This window comes from Paralichthys olivaceus, chromosome 23 (genome assembly GCF_024713975.1).
Source record: "Paralichthys olivaceus isolate ysfri-2021 chromosome 23, ASM2471397v2, whole genome shotgun sequence".
NCBI classification, from domain to species: domain Eukaryota; kingdom Metazoa; phylum Chordata; class Actinopteri; order Pleuronectiformes; family Paralichthyidae; genus Paralichthys; species Paralichthys olivaceus.
In genome coordinates this window covers 232695-260661 of record NC_091115.1, presented here as the reverse complement: position 1 = coordinate 260661, position 27967 = coordinate 232695, and the positions used below count along the sequence as shown (strand labels likewise).

Here is a 27967-nt window from a genome sequence, read left to right as displayed (position 1 = left end):
CTCTGAATTGCTGTCACCATTTCTTAGATTCAAACATGTGACATTATTTATCATCCAGTCATTTTAACTGTAGATAATAATCTGGTCGTATGTTAAAACTTTATCATTTTACTTTTCAATCTCTGAATAAACTGTACTCTGTATTTCTTACTAAATCCTAAAATAAAATAAATACAATTATAAGAAAACTGCAGTTTCTACATCCTCAGATAAAAAGTTTTAAAACACAAAGATTCAGTTTATTTTCACTTTATTTTCAGACAAAAACAAACAAACTCAGATAAATCAGCAGCAGAACTTTTCTGTCGATGGACAGTCGCAGCTCAACTCTATGAGACGAGATGAAGACGACTTGAATCCGTCCTCATGTCTCAAAAACACGTCTTCTGTTCAAACTCACTGAGGACGTTCAGAGTTTTAATCTTCTGGTCGAAGAAACTGAACAACTTCAGATCTGAATCTTTTGTTGTTTGAGGAATCAGACTCGGGTCTGTGAAGTGAAGCGCCGCGTCTCATCAAGCTTTTCCGAGCTTGACCTGGTTCCTGACGTGGTTCTTGATGCTCTCGCTGATCTGCTCCTCGTTCTTGGTTCTGTTGTAATAATCAAGGAAGAGCCCATCAGGACTGATCAAGTAGATCAGGACGGTGTGATCCACGATGTAGTCTCCATCCTCGTCTTTGAGTCCAGGGCTGGCGTACACTCTGTAGTCCCGCCCCGCGTGTTTCACCTCCTCTGATGATCCGGTCAGTCCGATCAGACGGGGGTGGAAGTCTTTGACGTACCGCTCCAGCGCCGCCACGTCGTCCCTGTCCGGGTCCACGGTGATGAAGAGCGGCTGGACGGGCGGCAGTGAGGCCTCCCGGTCCAGAGCCGACACCACGGAGCTCATCTTCTCCAGCTCTTCGGGGCAGATGTCAGGACAGTGCGTGAAGCCGAAGTACAGCAGCACCCAGCTGCCCAGGAAGTCCTGCTTGGTCCTGCGCTGCCCCCTGTGGTCCAGGAGACTGAAGTTCCCCTGACCCACAGCCACCTGTCGTAGCTGCTCAATGCGCTGCTGCCGCAACCTCTGCTGCTTCTCCTCGTACACGTACCACCAGGCGGTCAGCACGCCGCCGCCAAACAGCAGAGTCACCAACAGACGAGTCCTGAGCTTCAGCTTCGCTGCTGAAACTGACGAGCCCCCCCCCGCAGACAGGAGACGCTGCGGAGGAAGTCGAGGAGGACGTGGTCTGACAAGGACACTCGCTGAGGTCAGAGATGGTGAGGAGACAAATGTCTGCTGGACCCAAGGAAGACGCAGTCCACCCACAATGCACCGCAGCACTGACATCTTTAGAATGAGTTCCTGCTCAAACAAGAGAAGTTATCAGATACTTCATTGAATTCGAAGTACAACAAGTATTATTACCCAAGTGAAAGTATGAGAACATGTACTGAGAGAATCAGTAAAAGTTAATGATGCAGCGAAAAGAAAAGTCAAACTACTGATTATAGACTGATCATCATCATAACATTTAATATATAAAATCGATAACTTCAGTTTATTACTCATCAGAGTTTTTAATGTGACATGAAATCAAATAGTTTTTATCTGGATTTGTTTCTTTTTCTGCTCAAAATATTAAATTCATCTAAAACAAATGATGAAAGTTTGTTGCAGATTAAATTTAGATTTTGAATCATTCAATCATCTGCATTAATGATTGGATTGACCTTTGACCCTGCAGCTGGTCAGGTCTGGTTCTACAGGTGAGGCATGTAAATAATTATCACTTCATTATTCTTCAGTGGATTCAGACTCAAACACGAAACATCAGTAAAAACTGGGGAATTCTTTGTCAAACAAGTTTGTTTTTGTTTCCACAAAAACTTCAAATCAAATTAATTTCATGATGATTTCGTATTTTACTGAGATTCATTCAGAACAAATCTTTTTAATTTGTACAAATTATCTGTATTCAATAGTGTCAGCTGTGACGTAGCTAACTGCCTAAGATGCTCACCTGTCCTCAGGTGTGTTCCCGTCATGCACCGGGTTATTCACAGAGGATTCACACCGACGAGCCGGAACATGGAGCAGATTCAGGGCTGGAGGCAGCTGGATCCGGTAAGACCCCGGGAACGATCCGGTAAGACCCCGGGAACGATCCGGTAAGACCGCGGGAACGATCCGGTAAGACCCCGGGAACACACACACCTCTGCGGTAGTTTAACGTTAAGCTGGTTCCGTGACGTCACTCGGAACCTCCGTTAACGTAAGGACCGGGAGTAGTTACCGGTCACCTCCGCAGAAGTGTGACAAGTGATACACTTCCGGTTAATAAACACGTGACCTGCATCCACAGGAAACTGATTTCTGTTCGTCTCGGCAGATTCGACAAAAACCTGTCTTTTCTTTTGAAAGACCAGAAATGCTCCAAAGATTCTCTTCACCGGATGTAAAATCAAATATTAATTCGTAGTAAAATCAGACGCGTGAATTCACGTAAACAAACGTTTAAAGTTTATTTAATTTTATTATCAGCAGATTCGTTCACAGCTGTAACTCACAGATCCGCCACCAGGTGTCGCCACTTGGCTGAGTCCAGATGAAACACTAGAACATGCAAAGGTCCCACGTGAGATAAACTACATACATGTTAATGTTAATATGATAATAATAATAATACCCACCCTGTCCTTACAGAGTGTTTATAGTATTATATATATATATATATAAATATATATATATATATATATATTGGCTCATAGTGTTGTTTACAGTACAGTTGTGTATATTCTTCACTGTGTCTCGTTTCATAGTTGTGTTGATAGTATGTGAAGTTTGTCATGTGACACAGTTTCCTGGCTCGTTCTCGCTTCGTTCAGTTGAGGTCACACGTATTTTTCTGTCCTCGCTCGTCGTCACGTCTCTGATGTTATCCAGTCAGGATTTGTGTTGCCTGGCAACCACACGGCAGCAAGAGGCGTCTGGAGTTTACTGCTGCGTTTCCATTTCATCAGCAGGTTGAACTCAGACCTGCAGGAGTCAGAGCCACAGATCAGTGTGAACACATGAACACTGATGACCATGCAGCTTCTCCTCTGAGTCTGAGTCAGGGCTGGTTCATTGAGGATTCATGTCATGGCCTCTGACTGTAACATGTCGTGACGTCGCTCTGCATCACACTGAGAGAGGAGCTGACGCTGAGGAGGAAATATAGGACAACAGGAGGAGGAAGAGGAGGAGGAGGAGGAGGAGGTCTGTGAAACCACAGAGGAAACTGCAGCAGCTCAGCTTCAGGTATTTATTATATTATTTATTATTATTATTATTGTGTGTGTGTGTGTGTGTGAGTGTGTGAGAGATGAAGGTCGTACGCTCACACATACCAGCAGCTTTAAAGGGACAGTCCCACATATTGGAATTAGCTTGTTAGCCACGTTAGCACTTTGCCATGGGGATGGAAACACTGCGGAGTCCTTCACACTCAAACATCTCAACGTCTGCTGTTTGGTCTCCAGAGGATGAACCTGCCCTTTACATCAGATGCCACCGTGAGGTTGACAGTGGTAATACAGGTCTCTACCATTGGTGGATGGATTGTTGATGATCATCATCGTGTAGTTTAGTGGGTTAGCATGTTAACATTAGCTAAGTAGCAGTAAACACAAAGCTGAGGATGACGGGAATGTATATGGACGATAAGTCTCCACTTCCTCCTGTCATAGTAAAATAAGTCAAAATATCTCCGATTCAAACGCTGCCATCTGGTGGTGATGCAGCAGCGAGTGGAGTCCTGCTCTCGACCAATCAGGAGTCAGTCTCAGCTGTCAGTCATCACGTCTCAGCCTGTTTTCATACCCTCAAACAACTCATTCAAACCAAACTGGATGTATTTAAAAGTTTTGGATAAATGGGAACTTTGACCTGACGGTGGCGCTGGTCAGAGGGTCAGAGGTCATAGTACATCCTGAGGGGAACATGAACATCTGTTCTCTAGTTTTCATTCAGAGCTGAAGTGTTTCTGAACGTCTCTTGAATTTATTTCATTAAATATCTGTTGAATTTACGTTTCAACTCCTGTTCCTGTTCTCTTTCAAAGTAAAAGCAGCTCATCTGTCATGAGGTTCTGAGCAGTTTTCTGTTTAAATTTAATGTTGATGAAGAAAAGATGAAAAATGCAAAGTTCATTGAATATTCAGCTGACATCATCTTCGGGGTGTGTGAGTGTGTGTTCATATTTACTCAGTTGTGTTTTAACATGTGATTATAACGTGTTTTGTTCTTCCAGGTCCGTGTTGTTCAGTGTCATCAGCTTCTGTCGCTTCTCTCTGACACCTCCCCCCTCCTCCCCCAGCCTCGTCTCTCACCTCCAGGACGATGGAGGAGCTGCAGCATCTCGCTCTGCTCAGAGCGTGAGGAGGCTTCCTGTTCTCCATCTGCCTCACCCTCCTCCTCACCCCTCCCGTGTGGATCTCTGATCCCCTCCCCCTCTGTCTCTCTGCAGCAGCTGAAAACATGGACGGGTTCCGGCTGCCGCCCGTCATAGAGGAGGTCCTCGATGCGTCTGGTCAGTGTTTTCTGTTTCTTACATGTAAATGAGTCAAACAGCTGATTGGATAAACAAAGAGTGATGGAGGGAAAAAGACTGATATGAGATAAATGATCCAAAGTTAGATTCATCCATCATCACTTTAACTAAAAGTCTTATTTTGATTTATTGTAACTGCACTGTAGACACTTCCTGTTTCACAATAAAAGCTTCTCAGGGACATTAATGCACTGAAGAGAAGTGTGTGCTTTATAGATCGACTGTATAACGGTGATCATTGACAACCACCAGGTGGAGATCCAGATGTTCTGGCAGCTGTCATGTCCTTTATTTACAGTTTCTCTTTCTCCATCACCACCAGCAGGTGGAGCCACAGTGTAAACAGGAATCACCTGTTCTGTACCATGTGACCTGTGTCAGGTGATGAAGTGGATTCTGGTTCAATGATGTGTGATTTCAAATCATTTCTTTTCTGTGCAGATGAAGTGAGTGATCTGAAGGACAAAGAGAGGGAGGAGAAGGAGACACTGACAGATGGAGAGAAAGGACAGACGGAGGAAGAGAAGGAGGTAAAGGAGAAGAAGCATGAAGAGCAGGGAGGAGTGAGGGATGAAGAAGAGGAGGTGGAGGAGCTGAGAGCTCAGGTTCTGCAGCTGCTGCTGGAGCTCGAGGAGGCGAGAGAAGTTTCTCAGAGACACGAGGACAGTTTCATGGAGCTGCAGGGTCGGTGTCTCCTTTAACGTGTTCTTAACGTGTTACTGTGTTTGAGTCACATGTGAAGAGATGTGTTGTTACTCCATCTCTTGTCGAGTTAAGAACAGAGGATGTTGCTCCTCGTTGACATCGATGAGACAAATCAAATGTGATGGATCAGTGAATCTAAACATGGAACTCTTCTTCTCTTTCAGGCGTGTTGGATGAAGAGCGCCTGGCGAGCGCTCACCAGGCCGAGAGTTTCACCAGACAGATCCAGAGACTGCAGGGTACTCCGTCACTCCACTGACACACAGACTCATCACAGACTGAAAAACTTAGTCTTCTCTTATTGTCCTCCTCCTTCTCTCTATCCTCCTTCTCTCTATCCTCCTTCTCTCTATCCTCCTTCTCTCTATCCTCCTGTCCTCCTTCTCTCCCTCTCTCCTCCTCTTCCTCTCTCTCTTCCTCCCTCCTTCTCTCCTCCCTCCTCTCTCTTTTCATCTCTTCTTCCTCCTCTTGTCCTCTGCCTCTCTCTCTCTCTACTCCTCTCTCCTTCTCTCCTCCTTTTCCTCTCTCCTCCTTCTCTCCTCTCTCTACTCCTCCCTCCCTCTCTCTTTTCCTCTCTTCTCTCTCTCCTCTCTTTCTCTCCTCCTCCCTCCCTCTCTCCTCTCTCTTTTCATCTCTTCTACCTCCTCTCCTCTTCTTCCTTTCTCCTGCCTCTCTCTCTCTACTCATCCCTCCCTCTCTCCTCCTCTCCCCTGCCTCTCTCTCTCTCCTCCATCCTTCTCTCCTTTCTCTTCTCCTCCCGCCCTCTCTCTTTTCCTCTCTCCTCCTCAGCTCAGTTGCGATCGGTGCAGGAGGAGATGGACAGTCTGGAGGAGGAGAAGGAGAGCGAGCTGGAGGAGGCGCAGGAGGAGTTGCGCTCGGCTCATGAGGAGGTGGTGTTGCTGCAGCAAGCGGCCGAGGAGGCGGCAGCGGAGAGAGAGAACGACATTGCCTCCCTGCAGGAGGAGCTGTGTCGACTGAAGGTGGAGCAGCAGCGTCTCCACGCCACGGCGCAGGAATATGAGATGGAGATCACCACACTGAGGGCGGAGATCAGCATGAAGAGCCGCCACACGGGGGCGCCATCGCACGGTGAGGAGCTGAGTTCAGAGGTCGAGCTGGTCACATGATCTGACCTTCAGCCAGTTTAACACTCTGAAAACATGCTTAGCTTAGCTTAGCATAAAGACTGGAAACAAAGGGAAACAGTTAGCCTCCCTCTCAGTTCTCGTCTCCAGATGAAAAATGATGAAACCTGTTTTCAGATAAATCTTCAGTTCAGTCGTATCGTGGTTCTAGTTTCCTCTGCAGCCTCCGGGGGGCGCCAGCAGTGTTCAGGGGACGTGAAGCAGCTGAAGGACGAACTCGTCCACCTGAAGGACGAGTGCCAGACTCTGAGCGACCACAACAAACTGCTGAGCAGCAAAGTGGAGACGCTGAAGCAGCGACAAGACACGTGAGTGGTCCGAGCAGCTGTCAATCAAACTGCTGCTGTTCACGACTAATGTTCAGGGTCAGCCGACACGTAAACATGATCACTGAGTCACTTCCTGTGAGCAGACGAGCCAATCACTGAGCAGGAACCTGTTGTTCTGGTGAACAGGTGTGATGACGCGTACCTGGAAGTCCGAGTGGAGGACGAGCAGGTGAAGACGGACTCTTACATCACTCTGTCCCACGACCTGGAGGTCGAGAGGTCAGAGGTCGACGTCCTGAAGGTTCAGCTCAGAGACGCTGAGGAGACGACGCAGAGGATTCAAAAAGAGGTAACGACACCACAGTTAACGACACCACGGCTAACGACACCACGGCTAACGACACCACGGTTAACGACACCACGGTTAACGACACCACGGCTAACGACACCACGGCTAACGACACCACGGCTAACATGGACACGTTGGACTCAATTGCACATGAAAGAAATCAGAGTGTGTGTGTATTGATCATTTTGTATTTAAAGCTGCATACTTTATATTCACACACTTTATATTTACATACTTTATATTCACATACTTTATATTCACATACTTTATATTCACACACTTTATATTTACATACTTTATATTCACATACTTTATATTCACATACTTTATATTCACACACTTTATATTCACATACTTTATATTCACATGGAGGGGACCCTCTCTACGGTGGCCGCCATGTTGTTTACATTAGTCCAGACTGGACAAACTAAAGCTGTTGAAGCTGCCACAGGTTCATGTTTGGGTGGGGGGGGGGGGGGGGGTGTTCAGCTGCAACATGCAATATCAACACTAGATGTCACTAAATTCTACACACTGAACCTTTAAGCAGTGACCCGGTAACAGAGCAGGATGTTTTACAGAATAATAATAAACTCACCAGTGTCCTCTGGTGGACCAGCTGTGTAACGACACTGTGTAATGAAACACATTCTGTTTCTCTCTCTCTCTCAGTGTGACGGTCTGAAGGGCGAGCTGGCGGAGCTGCAGCTGATGTACGACAGCAGCCAACGAGAGCGAGCAGCGCTGGAGCAGGAGCTGCGACGCTACAAGGCCGAGCTGCAGAAACTGACGGGCGGGAAGTCACGGGTGAGAGGTCCAACGTCAGGAATATGTTTTCGATAAATGTGTTGGTGAGACGAGTTTCAGAGTCTGAAGAAGAAGAAAAGAATCAGAAACACGGAGGAGGATGTTGTTCTCATCGTGTTCATGACGTCTGCATGTGGCTCAACACGTTTCTTTCATCATTCTGCTTCCTGGTTTTCAGGCTGCGTCTCTGGCGTCGGAGAGTTTTGTTTGGCTGCTTCTCAACAGTTTGTTTTCCTCATGTGTCTGTTTGTCCCCGAGCCGAGTGTCCCGACAGCAGGACAGAGCCGAGCTCTGATTGGCTGATGCGTCACACGAGGAACAGTTTAATACAAACTCGTAGGATTCTTGGATTCACTTTGTTCGTCCTCATCCTTCTGCCGATGAATCAAGTGACTCATGCCCTCCTTCATCCCAGATCAGAGTCCTGCTCCTCTTCATCACATCCCTCCCCCGCTGCTGCTCCTCCTCCTGGTCGTCACAGATCTTTAAAGAACAAGATGTGGATGTTTGTAACGTCTCCATTTTGTCTTTAACCATCTTTGGTCTCTTTCTGTTCTTTACTAAATGAACTTGATCAAATTCTCTGTAAATTTGATGCTCGACCGTCTTTCTTCCTTTTTCTGTCCATCTTTTCTTCCTCCATATCAAACCTCTTGTTTTCATTTGCCTGCTGTCGTCCTTCACATCTTTGGACTTTATTCTGATTATTTTATGGTTTTATTTCCTCTCACCCCCCCCCCCCACGCTCCTGCCCTCTGTCTTCTTCCCAGAACTGCACTCGTCCGTCCGAGCCCCCTGTTCTCTCCGCCCCCTTCATAGGAATGATTGTTATAGTGGCCTTGATTTGGTGCTGGTGGGAGGAGCTGGCGTCCTAGTGGGGACCAGGTATGGCCACGCCCTTCTTTCTCTACCAGGCACTTTGATTCTTTAAGCGTTCGAGTGGCTTCTCCCGACAAAGAGCAGGAAGTGGTCAAACCGTTTATTTCACATGTTCACAGCGGCGTTAAAACAGAATCATGTGATTAACAGGCTAATCTTCATCGTTTCATTTAAACGTCTCGTCTGGAAAATGTTGATCAAAATAATTTATAAAATCCATCGTCTCTTCGTGTCCCTGAAGTTCCACCACGTGGCCAGACGTGTTGTCGTTGGACAAATCATAGATTTTCATTTTCTGTGTTTTTTTCATATATTTACGCTGCGTTTCCACCACAGGAGATTTCCCAGGAAGCTTTGCAGGAACTTTTTTCCACCAGAGGAACCACGACCTTGGTCCTGAACAAATCGAAAGTCCCGATTCTGGGGGGGGTCTTATGAACCTTTGGGGCGGGGCTCTCAGTGCTGAAGTTGCCTGATTGGCCAATTATTGTTAACGTCCTCATGATCCAGTTTATTTATCGTTTCACGTGTTTGGAAAAAACTTTTCTCGTGTCTGGATCTCCTCCATGTTAACTCTGTCCATATAGAACAGGCTTCTGTGTCGCTGCCCCCTGGTGGACTGGAGGAGTGACTGTGTGTGTGTGTGTGTGTGTGTGTGTGTGTGTGTGTGTGTGTGTGTGTGTGTGTGTGTGTGTGTGTGTGTGTGTGTGTGTGTGTGTGGAGATCTGTTTACAGAGTTACTTTTAACACAGTGTTTTAGTTGCAGTCACACTCTCACACATACGACACCACTTCATTAATAGTGTTGACGTGTGTGTGGAAACTTGTAACTAACAACACTTTGTTGAGTTTGCTCCGACGTCCTGAAGACGTTGGAAACTTCACATTGAACCTTAATGACGTTTTTAAATATTTATGATTCTTCAGCTTTATTAATCAATCTTTTTTATAAAATCTATTTCCTGCTCCGTGACATCAGCATCTGAAACCTTGTTCTTAGTTTGTCGACTTTTTCAGAGACAGAAAATTGATCGTCCCTTTATTTGAATTTTGTTAATCGTCTCATCTCCGGTTTCATCTGGTCACATGTGACGGTAAAATAAAGTCAGTGATTGATTTGATGATTGATTGTTATCTGCAGTTTCACTCTGAATCATGTTTGACTTTGAACTTCCTTTGATTGGCTCTGTCTCCACAGACGGACACTGAAGGCTGGAATCTGGCGGTGGCGGCGGTCGCTGTGGCGGCCATCATGGTTCTGGTCGTCCCCAGCTTCACCAGGGCCTGAGGGACGACGCATGGTGACCTCACCGATGACCTCACTGGGAACTGTGGCATTATGGGATTGCCGTCATGAATCCAGTTCTGCCCTCGAACATGTTGCTGTCCTGATGCTTGTTGCGTTGCTCTGTCCGTGATGGTTTGACCTCAACGCCACAGTCAGTGAGTGACGGAGACAGACAGAATTTCAGTCGTCCATTAAGACCTCCTCAGCTCCCCCTGCAGGTCAGAACTGTAAAAAACACTCAGCTGATTAAAACGTTGTTGCTGAGAATCCGACTGTAAGTTTTAATTTGAAAACAATTTAAATCCAAAAGTCCAAAGGGTTATGATCAGCTTTTTATCAACAAATCATTTCAGCTCAAACACAGAAAAAGATGAAATAGTATAGAATATAGAATAAAATAGAATTTGAACAGAATTCAGATTTACAGTGTTTGTGATTCATCTTGATTCCTGAGAAATGTTTTTGTAGCTTAATTTCTCTTTAACAGATTCAAAATGTTTGTATATGAAAGTTCAACAGAACCAACGCGAACATTCACCAAAGTTAAGAAGCACTTTATTTTAAATCTGAGGAGCTGAGAGATGAATCATTTCACTGTGTCAGGTTTACATTTGATTTATTTCATCATTATTTCATTTTGTGTGTGGGGGGGTGATGGTCAAAGCGAGTAGTATTTGTTGGAGAAAACATTCAGAATGTAAAAGTGGTTTTACTGCTATGTCAGTAAAACTGTAGATTTATAATAGAATTTTACAATTTTAAAACCAAGTAAGTTCTCGACTGAATTAGTTTCAAACATTTTCATCACATTGTTTCTGTTTATAAAGAATTTCTGCATGAAAACCATGAACCTTCAGTCGTGGCTCGTTTATCACCAGATTTAATTACTATAATAACTTATCAGTTATAATTAATAATTAATCACAGCGACTCATGTCTCTGATTATTATTTAGACTTTCTGTTCAATGAGCAAAATATTTTTTCCATTTTCCAACAGAGACTTTTTAAAGACGTTTAAAAGTGTGTGTCACTGACGTTAGCAGTGAATAGAAGAGGACCCAGTGCGGAGCCTTGTGGGACACCTCCACTCTTTGATTTTTTGGTACATCAAAGTTTTTTTTCTCTCGTAGAAAAAACAAAATGGATCAGTCTCAAACCGGGAAAGTTTCAGTTCCGTGTAAATCTACAAAGAAACTAATCTGCTTGTTTATTATTTAGTTCGTTCAAACTCTGAAGACGTTTTTCTTTTGTTCAGATTTTGAAGCTTTAAATCTTTTTTTCTGGACGATGATGAAATCACTTCCTCATGTTTGTCTGAATGAAAGTTTACATTTGACTTTGAAGTTGTGACCAAATAATCACAGAGTTTGAATCTGATGATTAAACGACTGTGATGTTGTGATGATGCCTGTGAACTTTTACCAAATAGTTGTTATCATTATTAAAAGGACCAGTTGACGACACGGGTTAAATATATTAAACACTGAACTGTGTTTAAAGGAGGAAGTGACACTCAAGTGAGAAAACATATCTAATAATAATATAACAAGCAGCATATTGATTTAAGGTTATAACTTGTCTTATATTCTTCTAATGATGAACAGCATGTTTCATGTGTCATTTAAACTTTCAAACGTTTTGCATGAGTTTAATTAAATGAATACATTATTAATTCATATTATGTGTAAATACAGACATGTGGTGTTCGGTGTGTTTATAGTTTAATTAAAGAGTCCAAACGTTCATGATGAATCACTGGAGCTTCCTCTCTAATGTTGATGCAAATAATAAAAAATAGATTTAAAACAATACGACACTAAAGATTTCAATTCAACGTCTAAATCATGAGAAAGTTTAGCAAAGTTTATGGAACCAATTTCTGCAGAAAAGAGAAAATGATGATGACGATCAAATATTCATGGTCACTTGAGTCAGTCGGTCTGTGACGTAGTAAATGTTTAATAATAAATAAGTAAATATAATACAAGGTTTATTTACTCCAGAGGAAAACATTGATTTCTAAGTTAGACTTCAGAATTATTCTTATTTAGACTCTACATTTCGTCATAGTCCTTTTGTTTCTGTGTTAATGTGTCAGAAGATTTTATTTAACATTTAATGTGTAACTTCCAGTATTTGATGTAAAAAACTGCAGTTTTTCCTGTAAAAGGTTGTTAAATGTGAGTGTTTGTATAAAAAGGATTTGTAGCATCGCCTCCTTCAGCATGAAAATCTTCCTCAGTACAAAGTGACTCTTGTTCTTAAACCTGGAGACAGTTTGTGTTTGACGGAGCAGATTCAGCAAACGTAGCAGATATTTACCAGTTTATTATTATTCTTCCATAAATAACCTTGATGGTTCGTCCAATACAAATACATTTATGTGTAGAATATAATTGTGTTTCTGTGAAATGTATGTACATTGAAATACTTTGGACATAAAAGAGACGATGTTTGTTTTCAACGTGTCAAAAATATCTTTTTGTAACTAATAAAACGTTCTTTAATTTTGTGTTTTGTCAGAAAACGTGGTCGTATATATTTTTATTTATGGATTTGAAATGAATCTTATAGTGATTTAAGTTATTGAAACTTTGGTTTTTCTCCATTTCAACTTTTACACAATTTAAAGTGTCCACGAAGTGAAGTTTGTATGAATCTTCTATTTTTGAATGAATTGTATTTTTAAGTTACTTTATTTGATTTGTCATAAAAATGAAACTTTATGTTTCAGATATTTATAATTGTTTGTTGATGTTGTTCAACATGTATCATTTATTTTATTCTTCCATGATACAAAATGTTGTTCTGCCTCATTGTTACATTGTGTTACTTCATGTTGTGTTACATTGTGTTACTTCATGTTGTGTCACATTGTGTTACTTCATGTTGTGTTACATTGTGTTGTGTTACTTCACATTGTGTCACATTGTGTTGTGTTACTTCATGTTGTGTTACTTCATGTTGTGTTACATTGTGTTACTTCATGTTGTGTTACATTGTGTTACTTCATGTTGTGTCACATTGTGTTACTTCATGTTGTGTTACATTGTGTTACTTCATGTTGTGTCACATTGTGTTACTTCATGTTGTGTTACATTGTGTTACTTCATGTTGTGTCACATTGTGTTACTTCATGTTGTGTCACATTGTGTTACTTCATGTTGTGTTACTTCATGTTGTGTCACATTGTGTTGTGTTACTTCATGTTGTGTTACATTGTGTTACTTCATGTTGTGTTACATTGTGTTACTTCATGTTGTGTTACATTGTGTTACTTCATGTTGTGTCACATTGTGTTACTTCATGTTGTGTCACATTGTGTTACTTCATGTTGTGTTACATTGTGTTGTGTTACTTCATGTTGTGTTACATTGTGTTGTGTTACTTCATGTTGTGTTACATTGTGTTACTTCATGTTGTGTTACATTGTGTTACTTCACATTGTGTTACATTGTGTCTTCATAGTGATATTTGACTCATCGATTTATGTAAAGTCACATTTTGTTCATCACAACATTGTTTTTATTGTGTTCGACAACTTTATGGAACTTTACAGATTCACACATCTGGTGAATGATAACATTAACGCACAACTTATTGTAAATATCTGTCTCCCCCCTGGTGTCTCTCTCTTTCCTGGTGTCTCCCCCCTCAGGAGGAGTATAAATACTCGGTGGTGTCAGTGGCAGGGGGGGGGGGGGTCCTGTGTGTCGCCGCCCCAATAAGCTGTGTGTGACATTCCTGAGAGTGTGACGCTGAGCTTTTTAAATCTCCCTCTCTCTCTCTCCCTCTCTCTCCCTCTGTCCCTCCCTCTCTCCCCCTGTCCCTCCCTCTCTCGTTCTCCCTCTCTCTCTCTCTCCCTCTCTCCCCCTGTCCCTCCCTCTCTCGTTCTCCCTCTCTCTCTCTCTCCCTCTCTCCCCCTGTCCCTCTCTCTCTCTCTCTCCCTCTCCCCCTGTCCCTCTCTCTCTCTCTCTCTCCCTCTCCCCCTGTCCCTCCCTCTCTCGTTCTCCCTCTCTCTCTCTCTCCCTCTCCCCCTGTTCCTCCCTCTCTCGCTCTCCCTCTCTCTCTCTCTCCCTCTCCCCCCTGTTCCTCCCTCTCTCTCTCCCTCTCCCCCCTGTCCCTCCCTCTCTCGCTCTCCCTCTCTCTCTCTCTCCCTCTCCCCCCTGTTCCTCCCTCTCTCCCTCCCTCCCTCCCTCTCTCTCCCTCTCCCCCTCTCCCCCCTGTCCCTCCCTCTCTCTCTCTCCCTCTCTCTCTCCCTCCCTCTCTCTCCCTCTCCCCCTCTCCCCCCTGTTCCTCCCTCTCTCCCTCCCTCTCTCTCTCTCCCTCTCTCTCCCTCTCCCCCCTGTCCCTCCCTCCCTCTCTCTCTCTCTCCCTCCCTCTCTCTCCCTCCCTCCCTCCCTCCCTCTCTCTCTCTCTCCCTCCCTCTCCCCCCTGTCCCTCCCTCCCTCCCTCTCTCTCTCTCTCTCCCTCTCCCCCCTGTCCCTCCCTCTCTCTCTCTCTCCAGCAGCTGTCCCGACTGTCCTCAGGCCGTTGATCCGCCCACTGCGCGTCTCTGCCCGGACACAGAGCCCGAGAGAGTCCGGAGGAACACACCGCCCCTGTCTTCTTCTCCTCCTTTTTCTTCTTCATCTTCTTCTCCTTCTTCTTCTCCTCCTTCTCCTCCTTCTCCTCCTCCTCCTCTCTCTGTTTTCTGATCTCTCCTGGAACTTTTCGTCTCTTCGCGCACTGACTCTGGATCAGATCTTTGCGCAGCGCACGTTTTGACGCTTTACGCAAACTTTGGAGAATAGTGTCACTCCCCCGGGCTCCTCTTCTCCTCCTCCTCTGCCTGTCCCCTCTCTTCTCTCCGTCTGTCTCTCCCCCTCTCCGCTCCGCGCTGTGTCCGGAGGAGGCGGCACCATGATGAGTAACAGCGGCTTCTTGGAGCCGCAGCTGCCGCCGCAGTTGTACCAGAGTCCCGCAGACCCCGGGGAGGAGGAGGAGGAGATGCCGGCCACGGAGAAGGACCTGGCGGAGGACGCTCCGTGGAAGAAGATCCAGCAGAACACGTTCACGCGCTGGTGTAACGAGCACCTGAAGGTGATGAACAAGCGGATCAGTGACCTGCAGAAGGACCTGAGCGACGGGCTGAAGCTCATCGGGCTGCTGGAGGTGCTGAGCCAGAAGAAGATGTACCGGAAGTACCACAGCAGACCCAACTTCAGGCAGATGAAGCTGGAGAACGTGTCCGTGGCGCTGGAGTTCCTGGAGAGAGAGCACATCAAGCTCGTGTCCATCGGTGAGTCACGCGCACGCATCAACACGCACACCAGGTGAGCACATGATCGATATCAGTTATTGAGTAGGAGGCCGAGGTTCTCAGTCCGAGCTGCTGATTGGTCCACAGGTTAGTGACGCACCTGTCAGTGGAATCATGAATGAATAAATCTGAGCTGCTCATTGATGATTGATGATGAGCATGACGTCACATCTACTCATTACATCATTTCATTCAGAGTGAGTCACAACCAGTTCATCAGCTTCAAGACAAATTATTTGTATTTTTAATTTACACACCAGAGTAGATGATGACATCAGTCTGAAGACACGTGTCTTTAGTCTGTGGTGGAAGACGTGGAGACTTTCTGTCCTGATGTCGATGTGGAGCTCGTTCCATCATTTAGGAGCCGGGACAGAAACATGATTCTGTTGAGTGTTAGCGCTCAGTGAGGGAGCAGCTGATTGGTCGATGCAGAGCGGAGTGGACGAGCTGGGTGGAATGTTGGACCATGTCCTGGATGTGGACTGGACCCGACCCGTTCACAGCACGGAACCAGTACCAGTGTTGTGAAAGGGATGCAGCCGCTGGTCACCAGTGAAGAGCGCAGGAGTGAACTGAGGTTGAAGACCAGTCGAGCTGCTGCGTTCTGGAAGAGCTGCAGCGGTCAGAGACATTAGGTACAGGTAGACCAGCCGGGGGGGGAGGGGCAGTAGTCTACACGTGAGATGACCAGAGCCTGGACCAGATTCTGGACCAGAACCTGGACCAGAACCTGGAACAGAGCCTGAACCAGAGCCTGGACCAGAGCCTGAACCAAAACCTGGACCAGAGCCTGGACCAGATTCTGGACCAGAGCCTGAACCAAAACCTGGACCAGAGCCTGAACCAGAGCCTGGACCAGAGCCTGGACCAGAGCCTGAGCCAAAACCTGGACCAGAGCCTGAACCAGAGCCTGGACCAGAGCCTGAACCAGAACCTAGACCAGAACCTGGACCAGAGCCTGAACCAGAGCCTGGACCAGAGCCTGAACCAGAGCCTGGACCACCTTCTGAGTGAGAAGGGAACGTAGACAGCGTCAGAACAGACGATACATTAAAGTACGATGTTGCTGATTCCCTCAGATAGGAAGTGGTCTAGGAAACAGGAAGTAAGTGGACTAAAGCTGGAAGTGCTTCCAGAAAATGGACGTGGTCTAGGAAACAGGAAGTGAGTGGATTGAAGCTGTGAACTCTTCCAGCAGGAAACTGAGATCCAGTTTCCTCTGATCCGGTTTCACCTCAATCATTTAGACGCAGACTGGACGAGTCAGAGTTGAAACTGGTTCATGTATGTTTACACTGGGTTTGTCAAACTGTTCCAGTCAAACTCTTTCACCGTGTCGTTCACATGTGTCGTTCACATGTGTCGTTCACATGTTGTGACTCTGAGGGGGGGGGTACATGAGGTGATTGATGGCAGGACAGCTGAGCTCTGCTCCGCCTCCACCAACAGTTGCTGAAAATAGACTTGAGACAAACTGACTGAGACAAACTGAGACAAACTGAGACAAACTGACTGAGACGTGTTTGGTTCTGGATCAGCGGAGGTTTGATCAGTATATAATAATAATAATAATAATAATATTAATTAATCCCAACATTTCAAATGTTTGTATTAATGCAACATAAATTTCATGGTCACATGAATTAAAGTCTGAACAGCGGATGTTTCACTGATCTGTAGAAATATTCACGATCAGTTTCTCGTCTTCGATGGACGACGAACGTCGTTTTCATTGATGTAATAATCAGGTGGTTTCCTTGTTTCCTTGTTTCCTTCATTACAAACATGAATTTAACTTTTCAGTTCCAGTGAGACTGTTGCTCTGTTTCATTCTGGTGGTTCGATGATGTGAAACTGAAACTAACTCAGCAGAGTGATGAACACATGAATTATGATCCAGTGAAGATTGTTGTGTTGTTAAAGTAACAGTGTTGTGAATGTGTGTCAGTGTGAACAGAAATATTCTGACTCTGTAATGATTCACATGTGTTGAAGCCGTCAGCTCACAGGAATGTTAAAGTGAGGCCAGGATCCCCCCCACACACTCACACACTCACACACACACACACACACACACACAAATACACACACAAATACACACACACACACACACACACTCACACACACACACACATGCACACACACACACTCACACACTCACACACTCACACACACACATGCACACTCACACACACACACACACACACACACACACACGCACACACAAATACACACACACACTCACACACACACACACACACAAATACACACACAAATACACACACACGCACACACAAATACACACACACACACACACACTCACACACTCTGTCCTTCACTCAACCAGAGTCAAACTACAGAGACACGTTCTGAGCAGTGAATGAAGCTCAGAGTCTCATGTGAGGATCCGTCTCCAGGACACGAGGACAATAGATGCTGATGGACCTGAACACATCAACACAACAACAGAGTGAATTCTGGGAGCTCAGGGCTCTAGTGGAGATATGGTGATGTGAGACTGCCATGTTATTAATGTCTGTGAGGAGGAGGACTTTAAATTCTCGATGTCACAGTGTTGTGTGTCTGACGAGTGTTTCCTGTGTGAGGTCAGAGGTCACGTTCACGTCGTCTCTTCAATGTGAACAGAAACAGTTTGAAGCAGCTTCGTCTTTCCACTCGTTCATGAATCAGAATCTGATTCTAGTTTCTCATGTTGATTTACAATGAAAACACGCCGAGGACGACACGTCTTATATTTACATCATGTATGAATTCATTCACTGAGAGAACGAGGATCGAACTGTGTGTGTGTGTGATCTGCTGACTGTCACACTGCTGCCTCATCAATAAAGTTCAGTTTGAATCTGAACAACAAAGATTCTCGTTACTGTCATCACCCCCCACCACATGACACGGGGAGGAGGGGGGGGGGGGGTGATGAATGTTGCCTGTGTGTGGGAGTCAACGTGTCTGTGTGTGTGTGTGTGTGTGTGTGTCTATGTCTGTGTGTGTGTGTGTGTGTGTCAGCTGTCGTCACAGTTGGTTTGAGGCATTTGAACCAACAGCTGGAGGGTCAACACACACACACACACACACACTCTCTCTCTCTCTCTCTCTCTCTAATGATCCTGACAGTTTAGATAAAGTCTAATAAATTGTTATAGATCAAATCTCTCGGATGAACCTTTGTGAAGTTGAAGAGCCGGTGGATGTTCTGCAGGAACCTTTAGAACGTCTGTCAATGATGGAAGGTTATTAAAGGTCAAACTAATATCAGAACTCCTTAATGCTGCGTTCACTGACTCAAACATTTACTGTTAAACACAGTTCATCCCTTAAACATACTTTCTATTTACTGATCTTAAGTTTTGATTCTATAGAAGCTTAAAGGAAACTGTGTGTGTGTGTGTGTGTGTGTGTGTGTGTGTGTGTGTGTCAGTCACTCCAGCTGTTGGCTGAAGACACACACTTAAGGATTTTATATGTCACAGGTGTTTGTGTTCATTGTGTGTTTCTTTAAGTAGCTCAGCACTTTGTGAAGTTCAACTCATGTTTATACAGCTACTGTCCACCTGCTGTGTGTGTGTGTGTGTGTGTGTGTGTGTGTGTGTGTTCGCTCTCCGACAGCTGTTGTTGTTGTGTTAAAGTGTTTCTGTAGTTTTGATGCTTCTCGTTTAATTTTCAGGAGAATCATTGATGAATTTTGTGCATCATGTGACATGTTTCTTGTGACATCATCACTGTGGCTGTGAAATCATCACTGGGTGTGACATCATCATTGTGGCTGTGACATCATCACTGGGTGTGTGACATCATCACTGGATGTGGCATCATCATTGTGGCTGTGACATCATCACTGGGTGTGTGACATCATCACTGTGGCTGTGACATCATCACTGTGGCTGTGACATCACTGACGGAGGTGAAGCTGCAGCCGTTCAGAGAGAATCTTCAGACGTGTTTGTTGGTCCTCTGGTGTGACGTCGCTCTCATGGAGAGAATGTCTCTGACCTCTGACCTCTGGGTGTTCAGTGGAGAGGGAACCTCCCCCACTCAGGATCAGCGTCTAGTGTCAGTCACAGACAGGAAACAGATCGTTAAATAAATGGATTTATCGTTTTTATTGTTATACAGATAGATGACTTTATGAATTGAAATATTCCTGTAAAAGTCACATGACACAGATCCCCGCTCCCCGTCACATGATGTGGTTGTTTTCCTCCGACTTCTATCAGGAGTCTTTTTGTTTCTCTGCAGGGCGACCGTCAGCTGTTTGTTTGTAACCCATGGCAACCAATGAGAGAGAGAGAGAATTAAGAGTTTGTATGAATCTAAATAGTTTTAGAACAAAGTCCAAACTCTGTGGTCTGTGTGTGTCTGTGTGTGTGTGTGTGTGTGTCTGTGTGTGTGTGTGTGTGTGTGTGTGTCTGTGTGTGTGTGTCTGTGTGTGTGTGTGTGTGTGTGTGTGTCTGTGTGTGTGTGTGTGTGTGTCTGTGTGTCTGTGTGTGCGTGTGTGTGTGTCTGTGTGTGTGTGTGTGTGTGTGTCTGTGTGTGTGTGTGTGTGTGTCTGTGTGTGTGTCTGTGAGTGTGTGTGTGTCTGTGTGTGTCTGTGTGTGTGTGTGTGTGTGTGTGTGTGTGTGTGTGTGTCTGTGTGTGTCTGTGTGTGTGTGTGTGTGTGTCTGTGTGTGTGTCTGTGTGTGTGTGTGTGTGTCTGTGTGTGTGTGTGTGTGTGTCTGTGTGTGTGTCTGTGTGTGTGTGTGTGTCTGTGTGTGTGTGTGTGTGTGTGTGTGTGTGTGTGTGTCTGTGTGTGTGTGTCTGTGTGTGTGTGTTTCCTGAGAAAAGATTACAGTGACAGTCCATCACAACATTTCCTCTGTGAACACTGGACCTGACTAATCTCTGGACTCCAGCTTCCTGTGTGTGTCTGTTGACCGTGGTCATCTGAGCTCAGAGGGAAAATATGATTTCATGATTGTGAACAGGTTTTTTCCACAGAGACTCACAAAGTCAGGTCCGCACACACACTCTGGAGGAAGAGGTGAAAGGGCTGATGGGAGTTGGAGTCAGCTGACATCTCTAGCAGATTTGTTGCCTGATTAAAATGAGATGATGTAAATCTTTCATAGACAAATATCAGAGTTTATGTTGATATGAAATCTTTTATTTTACACATGTAAAACCCAGAGAAGTTGTGTTTGTATTCTATGTATAAAGATGTGAAAGTTATATCAGCTCCAAGAATCCACATCAGTGCGACGAACATAAAAAGAGTTTGAACGTGTGATGAGACATGAAGAGCAGAGCTGAGTGTGAATGAAGTGTCAGCTCCAAATCTTTGCTATTTCAGAATGTAAAGTAAACGGACTCAAGACTGTTAAACTTCAGTTCACTGTTGTAACTGCAAAGTATATGTTTTTATGTGGATCAATCATTTCTGGATCGTTGTCATGGTGACGGTTAATCATCGTTAAATGTGGCGTCAGTTGACGTAAACATGTTGAAAGGAGTCGAAGCGTCTGTTCAGGTTTCTGTTAATAAACACGTCTGTGTTTGTTAAAACTTACTGCTGGAAACACGCAGCACTTCTCTGTGATTGGTCGATCAGAGGACGTGGTCATCAACTCGCCTTTCATCTGGGTCATGTGGTGAAAACATGTCGAACTCTTTTCAGTTCATTGTGTGTGTGTGTGTGTCTGTGAGTGTGTGTGTGTGTTTATGTGTGTTTTCTGTGTGTGTGTGTTTATGTGTGTTTTCTGTGTGTGTGTGTGTGTGTGTGTGTTTTCTGTGTGTGTGTGTTTATGTGTGTTTTCTGTGTGTGTTTATGTGTGTTTTCTCTGTGTGTGTGTGTGTGTTTATGTGTGTTTTCTCTGTGTGTGTGTGTGTTTTCTCTGTGTGTGTGTGTGTGTGTGTGTGTGTGTGTTTATGTGTGTTTTCTCTGTGTGTGTGTGTGTCTGTGTGTGTGTGTGTGTTTATGTGTGTTTTCTGTGTGTGTGTGTGTCTGTGTGTGTGTGTGTGTGTACATGTATTTTCTCTTTGAACTGACCTCGCTCCTCAGTCGGCGGCTGAATGACGTCACTGTGCTGCTGTCAAAGGATGAAAAGTGTGTGAACTTTCGTTTCTCCTGCAGCGACGAGGAAAAGATGAATCATAACAAACTTCACATCAGCTCACAAACACAACTTTTCACATGTAAATGCTGCTCATGTGTTGATTCTGTTCTAATGATATAAACACTCAAAACCTCCTTATTGTAACTGACGGGTTGTAACGTCTTCCTCCGTCCTCTGACCCTCAGACTCTAAAGCAATCGTGGACGGGAACCTGAAGCTGATCCTGGGTCTGATCTGGACCCTGATCCTCCACTACTCCATCTCCATGCCCATGTGGGAGGACGAGGACGACGAGGACGCTAAGAAACTGACGCCGAAGCAGCGTCTGCTGGGCTGGATCCAGAACAAGGTGCCTCAGCTCCCCATCACCAACTTCCACCGAGACTGGAGGGACGGGAAGGCTCTCGGAGCGCTGGTGGACAACTGTGCCCCCGGTGAGAACCAGAGCGCTGATACCGTTACACACCGATCGATAATCAATAATCAGCTTCAGGAGAAACTAATATCTGTGAATCATTCAGGTTTGTGTCCGGACTGGGAAACATGGGATCCCAGTCAGCCGGTGGAGAACGCCAGAGAGGCCATGCAGCAGGCGGACGACTGGCTCGGAGTTCCACAGGTAACACACAAACAAACAAACTCACGAAGACACACACTCAGGATTCATGTGTGTGTCTGTCACTGCGTCCTGTTTTCAGGAGTTCATCTTCAGATTGTCAGGATTAAACATTGTCGTCATGTTGTCGGCTCGTTGTCTTCTTCAGGTGATCGCTCCAGAGGAGATTGTCGACCCAAACGTGGACGAGCACTCTGTGATGACGTACCTGTCTCAGTTCCCTAAAGCCAAACTGAAGCCCGGCGCCCCCTTAAGGGCAAAGACTCTGCACCCGAAAAGAGCCAAAGCTTTCGGACCTGGTGAGGAAACAATCGTCACTTCTCTTAGTGACATGTTTCCTGATGTTTTAAAAGGTTCTTCAGATCAAACTCATGTGAGATGATCACACTTTACCCGTGAGGTTCCTCAGGGTTCTGTTCTCGGCTCTCTGTTTTAACTGAGTTATTCATAATGAACGTTTCTCTCTCCTGCTGACGATGAACTGATATTTTTTGACAAATTGATCAGAACTTTGTCGGCCCCACATTACAAAGAATTGGAGTTAATTTGTTCGTTTAATTCAGAAATGGTGGATTTTATAAGTAATTAGCTCAGTGTGACTTATTAATGAATTAGTGAATTTGTTCATCAGTTTACAGGATCGCACAACAACTCTTCTCCTGTTGTATGAGTCAGGAAATTACTTGTTCAATTTTGGTGCAGATCCAGGAAACATAACACGTCTCAGTCGTCCTGACTCTTTATAAAATAACATCTGAAATAATCGCCTCAGGGTGAGGCTAATGCTAGGTGAGGCTAATGCTAACCCTTCATCGTGTCTCAGGTATCGAACCTCGAGGGAACACGGTTCTGAAACCGGCGGAGTTCCTGGTGGAGACGGTGGAGGCCGGACTGGGTGAGGTTCTGGTTTACGTGGAGGATCCAGAGGGACACACGGAGGAGGTGGGAACTCTCATCACCCCTAAATAAATTCAAACATTAAATCACAATAAGTTTATTCAGTTAAATTTTGTCTGTGTCCGTCAGGCTCGAGTCATCCCCAACAACGACAAGAACAGAACCTACTCTGTGGTCTACCTGCCCAAAGTGGAGGGGCTTCATAAGGTGAGAAACACAGAAGAAGATTTAACATCATCTGATCGAACGTCATTTTGATTCAGGATCAAACTCGTTTTACGTCTGTAAGAAAAAAACCTGACAGGCCTGTGATTCCCTCTCTGACCAGGTGAAGGTGCTGTTCGCTGGGCAGGACATTGATAGAAGTCCCTTCATAGTGAACGTTTCCAAGGCGATGGGCGACCCGAGCAGAGTCCAGGCCCGCGGGCCGGGGCTGCAGACGATGGGGAACGTGGCCAACAAGCCGACGTACTTCGATATTTACACAGCAGGTAAACACTCGAACTGAACTGTTGCTTTAAACGACTTCGATTCAACTGAGAAACAAACAAGGACAAAGTGTAAATGTCTCATTGTCTGTCCTCCAGGGGCGGGAGCCGGAGACGTGGGCGTCATCATTGTGGACTCTAACGGTCGCAGGGACACAGTGGAGATTGTCCTGGAAAACAAAGGGGACAGTATTTTCCGCTGTACCTATGTTCCCATCCTGGAGGGGGCGCACACCGTCTACGTGACCTTTGCCGGGCAGCAGATTCCCACAAGCCCTTTCACTGTCCACATTTCTGAGGGTAGGTGTCACAGAGCGCCGGTTCAGTTCTGCAGGAGTCTGAAGGTTCTGATGTTGAAACTGAAACCAGGAGGATTTTATCAGGTCACATTCAAAAACAGTTTTTATTTTATGTCTGAGACGTTCAGATTTTCTTTTCATCATCTAATACTCAGAAGATTGAAGTTGACCCCCCCCCCTCCTGTAACATCCTGGTTTTCAATGATCGTATGAAACATGAAGCTCAGTCTGGATCTGACTGGATCGTCGCGCCTCAGTTCTTGTGTTTGATTGGTTTCTATGTCTCCTCCCTCATTGGTCGGCAGAGGTGCAGACGGCATCGACTTTAGTTTGACGTAAAGTTTTGATAAAGGATCTTTGATCTTTGGTTCTCTTTGATTCAGTACTCGTCTGTTGACTTTGTTCTCTCAGTCAGGATTAAGGTTGAGAGTCTGGATCATCTAATCCTGACTCGAGACAGAAGCTTGTTTTGATTACTTCAGTCTTCACCTCCGACGATATGTTTGGACGATCATTTGGTGCATTTGAACTAGTGTGGAGTACTGTAGTACTGTGTGGTACTGGAGTACTGTAGTACTGTGTAGTACTGTGGTACTGTGTAGTACTGGAGTACTGTAGTACTGTAGTACTGTGGTACTGTGGAGTACTGTAGTACTGTGTAGTACTGGAGTACTGTAGTACTGTGTAGTACTGTAGTACTGTGGAGTACTGTAGTACTGTGCAGTACTGTGGTACTGTGGAGTACTGTAGTACTGTGTAGTACTGGAGTACTGTAGTACTGTAGTACTGTAGTACTGTGGTACTGTGGAGTACTGTAGTACTGTGTAGTACTGGAGTACTGTAGTACTGTAGTACTGTAGTACTGTGTAGTACTGTAGTACTGGAGTACTGTAGTACTGTAGTACTGTGTGGTACTGGAGTACTGTAGTACTGTGTAGTACTGTGGTACTGTGGAGTACTGGAGTACTGTAGTACTGTAGTACTGTGTAGTACTGGAGTACTGGAGTACTGTGTAGTACTGGAGTACTGTAGTACTGTGTAGTACTGTGGTACTGTGGAGTACTGTAGTACTGTGCAGTACTGTAGTACTTTGGAGTACTGCGCCTGAAGGTGCTGATGCTACTAGTGATACATCATGGTGTTACCATGGCAACCAAAGCGCTTCATTTCCTCCATTCAGACAGAAAGACTACTACAACACGCCCACATCAGACTCCGTCTACAAACCAATCAGAGTCAAGTATAGGTAGACTCCGCCCAGGTAGGTGGTGACGACAGGACGTACGTGAGACAGAATTCTTTAGTCTCTGAATCACAAAGTGAAACTAAAACTAACAGATGAGATGAAACATGAACAAACAGGAAGCTTCAGACTCGGAGAGGAAACGTTTTCAGGAACTCCACCTGGAAGTTTTCATGACTCTGGATTTGACTGTTGACTTGTTTCTTGTCATTAACTGAGGATCTCATTTACTTTGTGTGAATCTGACTCTGGAGTTGAGTCTGGATTGTCTTCCTGGTTCTGGTCTTGCTGCAGCGCCACCTGCCGGTGCTGAGGTGTCTGTCCTCTTATGTCCACATGTGTCATCACTGTTGTTCCCTCCTGCAGTTCCACAGAGTGTCCCACCTGCCGGCTCTCCGGTGCTGATGGTACCTCAGTCCACTCGCACCCCTCCCTCAGACAAGACACGGAGAGCCCCCCCTCCAACACCGCCCAAACCCAGGCGACCAAGTTAGTAGAGGCCAGGGGGCGGGGTTGAGGGCGGGGCTGGGGCTGGAGGCTCACCTGGTTTCCTTCCACCTGAACTCAAACATCCTGCCTCTGCCTCTCTGCGTTTCCTGTTTGTAGCATGTGCAGCAGCTGCTTCGTCTTCACTGCTAGTCCGCGGGGGGGCGGAGCCTCTCTGAGGGATAAAGACGCATGAAAGCTTCAGCTCAGAAACATGAGCGACGCTGATGATCAGGTTTTTAAACATGGTCGTCTGTTGAGAAATCATTTATCTGCAAATATTCTGATTAGGTACGTTTATGAATTTGAGTACAAATATATGTATTTTACAAGTTCTAGCTGATACTACGTCATCAACTCTGTTGTTAGAGCTTTTTAATGGTTGCTAAGAGACGGAGAACCGAGACTCCACCTACGTTTTTATCAGGATCAACAAAAGTGAATCTGATCAAACTTTCAGGTTTTAAATTTAATATTTCAGACGTTATATTTCATAATGTTCAGATTCACTTTCAGTTATTCAATAATTCATGAAACATGAAACTCTGATGACATCATTCTATAAAAACAGGTTTATGTTTTTATCATCCAGTGTGTGTGTGTGTGTGTGTGTGTGTGTGTGTGTGTGTGTGTGGGGGGGGGGGGACGTGCACGCTCCTGCGCACATGCACGCTCTGTAGATTTGAACAAAGACGTCACTGAATAGATTCTGAACATTTATTTTGAATATGAATAAGTTATCAGTTTTTGTTTTAAGGCCCCGCCCCTTTATAAAAGGCTTATTGTTTTCTTAATTAACTTAGCATGTGACCTCTAATTAAACCGTATGTGACCTTAACATGTGAATAATGATTTCATATATTGAAATGTTCTTCATCACCTGCTTCAGCTTCAGTGACTCTTCTTCCTCCATCTAACACCAGCCTCCTTGTGAAACTGTTATCATCTGAACATGTTATTTATTTTAATTTGATGGTTTGATTCAGTTCTGAACTTCCTCCTCCTCCTCCTCCTCTTCCTCCTCCTCCTCCTCTTCCTCCTCCTCCTCCTTTGGACTCACTTCATCTCATTTCATCTTTGCTGCTCTTTCCTTTCAGCCTCAGTAAAACCTGCTTCTCTCAGCTCACTAACACAAACTCACTGTTACATTGATGATCTCAATCTGGACTTTTACACTGAATTCAGGATTAAGTCTGGATTCAGGATTGTTATTTATTTATTGTCTGTTGTTAGTTTAGTGTTTCAATAATTCAGCTTTAGATTTTGCATTTAAACACAGTCTTGTGTGTTTTTTTACTTAATGACACATTCAGATTAAATATTAAATCATGAAATTATTCTATAAAATCCCCTAAATTAATATATGAGTCAGTAAATATATGTTTATTTTTGTATTTTGTAAACGCTGATACAAAAATAATGTCTGGAGAAACTGAATTATTCCAACATTTACTGTTTTTGTGTGTTAAAGTCTAAAATGTAAAACTTAATGAACCTCAGGTTTTTAAAAGCTAAACATGAAAGTTAGTTCAAACTGTTGAAATCTGATCTTATTGAGTTTTAGTTACACTTCTTAACATCAGCTCACGAAGTTAGAATCAGTTTGAAGTTTTCTCCTGAAGATTTGGTCTTTTTGTTAGTTTCATGTAAACGTCCCCTCCAGTCTAACCAGTGTGCTGCGTCTCCTCCTGATTGGTCCAACAGCCTGTAACCCGAACGCCTGCAGAGCGTCGGGCCGCGGTCTGCAGCCGAAAGGCCTGAGGGTGAAAGAAGTGGCAGATTTTAAAGTTTACACTAAAGGAGGCGGCAGCGGTGAACTCGAGGTCACCGTGAAGGGACCAAGTAAGACGCCACCGCTCACTGATCAGTTTTGATTTGTTGACCATTGCCGTCAAAGTGATATTTTGATGTTGAACTCAGACGGCCTGGAGGAGCCGGTGAAGGTCCTGGAGATGGAGAACGGTGTGTTTGAGTGTAATTATTATCCCATCGTGACGGGAAAATACATCGTCACCATCACCTGGGGAGGACACAGCATCCCACGCAGGTGAGACTCTATCACCTGAGCCACCGACTCAGCAGCAGATCCTGTTTAAACTAAATGTTTTAGTGATTTACTGATCGTCTCCATGTAAACACTGAATAATAAGGGATGGAGTCTTGAGGAACTCCAGAGGTTCAGATTGTGAAGAATAATATTCTGCAGCTTTTCATGAAGCACAGTACCAGTTTGGCACTTACTTATAGTTTTTGGTATTAAAATATATTTTATATCTTTATGTCTAACGGCGGATGAAGCACAAACAGTTTTCAGTTAAATCAGTTAAATCTTTAAATGTTTAATAATGTTTCACATTTTGTTTTCAGTCCGTTTGAAGTGCAGGTGAGTGAGGAGGCGGGGCCTCAGAAGGTGAGGGCCTGGGGCCCGGGTCTGGAGACCGGAATGGTCGGGAAGAGTGCGGACTTTGTGGTGGAGGCCATCGGGACGGAGGTGGGAACGCTGGG

General features: G+C 44.8%; 3 protein-coding genes across 10 annotated transcripts in view; 2 read left to right on the top strand and 1 right to left on the bottom strand.

Annotated features, from left to right (window-relative positions):
• Positions 1-233: 233 nt before the first annotated feature.
• sco2 (synthesis of cytochrome C oxidase 2) lies at positions 234-2352 on the bottom strand. Its single transcript, XM_020113762.2, has 2 exons — positions 2005-2352; positions 234-1346 (listed from the first exon to the last, which is right to left on the bottom strand). The coding sequence occupies exon 2, from the start codon at positions 1329-1331 to the stop codon at positions 516-518; it is 816 nt and encodes a 271-aa protein (XP_019969321.2). The 5' UTR covers positions 1332-1346; positions 2005-2352; the 3' UTR covers positions 234-515.
• A 652-nt stretch (positions 2353-3004) lies between these two features.
• LOC109647132 (coiled-coil domain-containing protein 136-like) lies at positions 3005-12530 on the top strand. Of its 4 annotated transcripts, none has more exons than XM_069519877.1 (10): positions 3005-3284; positions 4492-4554; positions 5017-5259; positions 5445-5519; positions 6070-6369; positions 6577-6733; positions 6881-7043; positions 7716-7850; positions 8621-8735; positions 9928-10065. In XM_069519877.1, exons 2-9 carry the CDS (start codon positions 4503-4505, stop codon positions 8723-8725), a joined length of 1230 nt encoding a protein of 409 aa, XP_069375978.1. In that variant the 5' UTR covers positions 3005-3284; positions 4492-4502; the 3' UTR covers positions 8726-8735; positions 9928-10065. The 4 variants fall into 4 exon arrangements, with proteins under 4 accessions (XP_069375978.1, XP_069375977.1, XP_069375976.1 ...); XM_069519876.1 differs by having other exon boundaries at positions 4342-4554; XM_069519875.1 differs by having other exon boundaries at positions 3141-3284; positions 4276-4554.
• A 1981-nt stretch (positions 12531-14511) lies between these two features.
• Positions 14512-27967, top strand: part of LOC109646535 (filamin-C-like) — a 33149-nt gene continuing 19693 nt past the window's right edge. For 3 of the 5 annotated variants that reach the window (XM_069519868.1, XM_069519867.1, XM_069519865.1), the window contains exons 1-12: positions 14512-15299; positions 21619-21867; positions 21955-22052; positions 22198-22348; positions 22873-22991; positions 23076-23153; positions 23275-23437; positions 23534-23734; positions 25343-25465; positions 27167-27304; positions 27383-27509; positions 27830-27966. In XM_069519868.1, coding sequence (XP_069375969.1) covers positions 14921-15299; positions 21619-21867; positions 21955-22052; positions 22198-22348; positions 22873-22991; positions 23076-23153; positions 23275-23437; positions 23534-23734; positions 25343-25465; positions 27167-27304; positions 27383-27509; positions 27830-27966 — 1963 coding nt within the window. In that variant the 5' untranslated portion in view covers positions 14512-14920. The remainder of the gene's footprint in view (positions 15300-21618; positions 21868-21954; positions 22053-22197; positions 22349-22872; positions 22992-23075; positions 23154-23274; positions 23438-23533; positions 23735-25342; positions 25466-27166; positions 27305-27382; positions 27510-27829; position 27967) is intronic. The other 2 variants (XM_069519870.1, XM_069519869.1) reach the window with 1 other exon arrangement.

Bases quoted from the DNA above. Each gene is read 5' to 3' on its own strand.
- LOC109647132 (XM_069519877.1), top strand. From the start codon at position 4,503: ATGGACGGGTTCCGGCTGCCGCCCGTCATAGAGGAGGTCCTCGATGCG. The intron at 7,044-7,715 runs GTAACGACACCA...TCTCTCTCTCAG, and splicing joins CGCAGAGGATTCAAAAAGAG to TGTGACGGTCTGAAGGGCGA. The intron at 7,851-8,620 runs GTGAGAGGTCCA...TCTTCTTCCCAG, and splicing joins TGACGGGCGGGAAGTCACGG to AACTGCACTCGTCCGTCCGA.
- sco2 (XM_020113762.2), bottom strand. From the start codon at position 1,331: ATGTCAGTGCTGCGGTGCATTGTGGGTGGACTGCGTCTTCCTTGGGTC.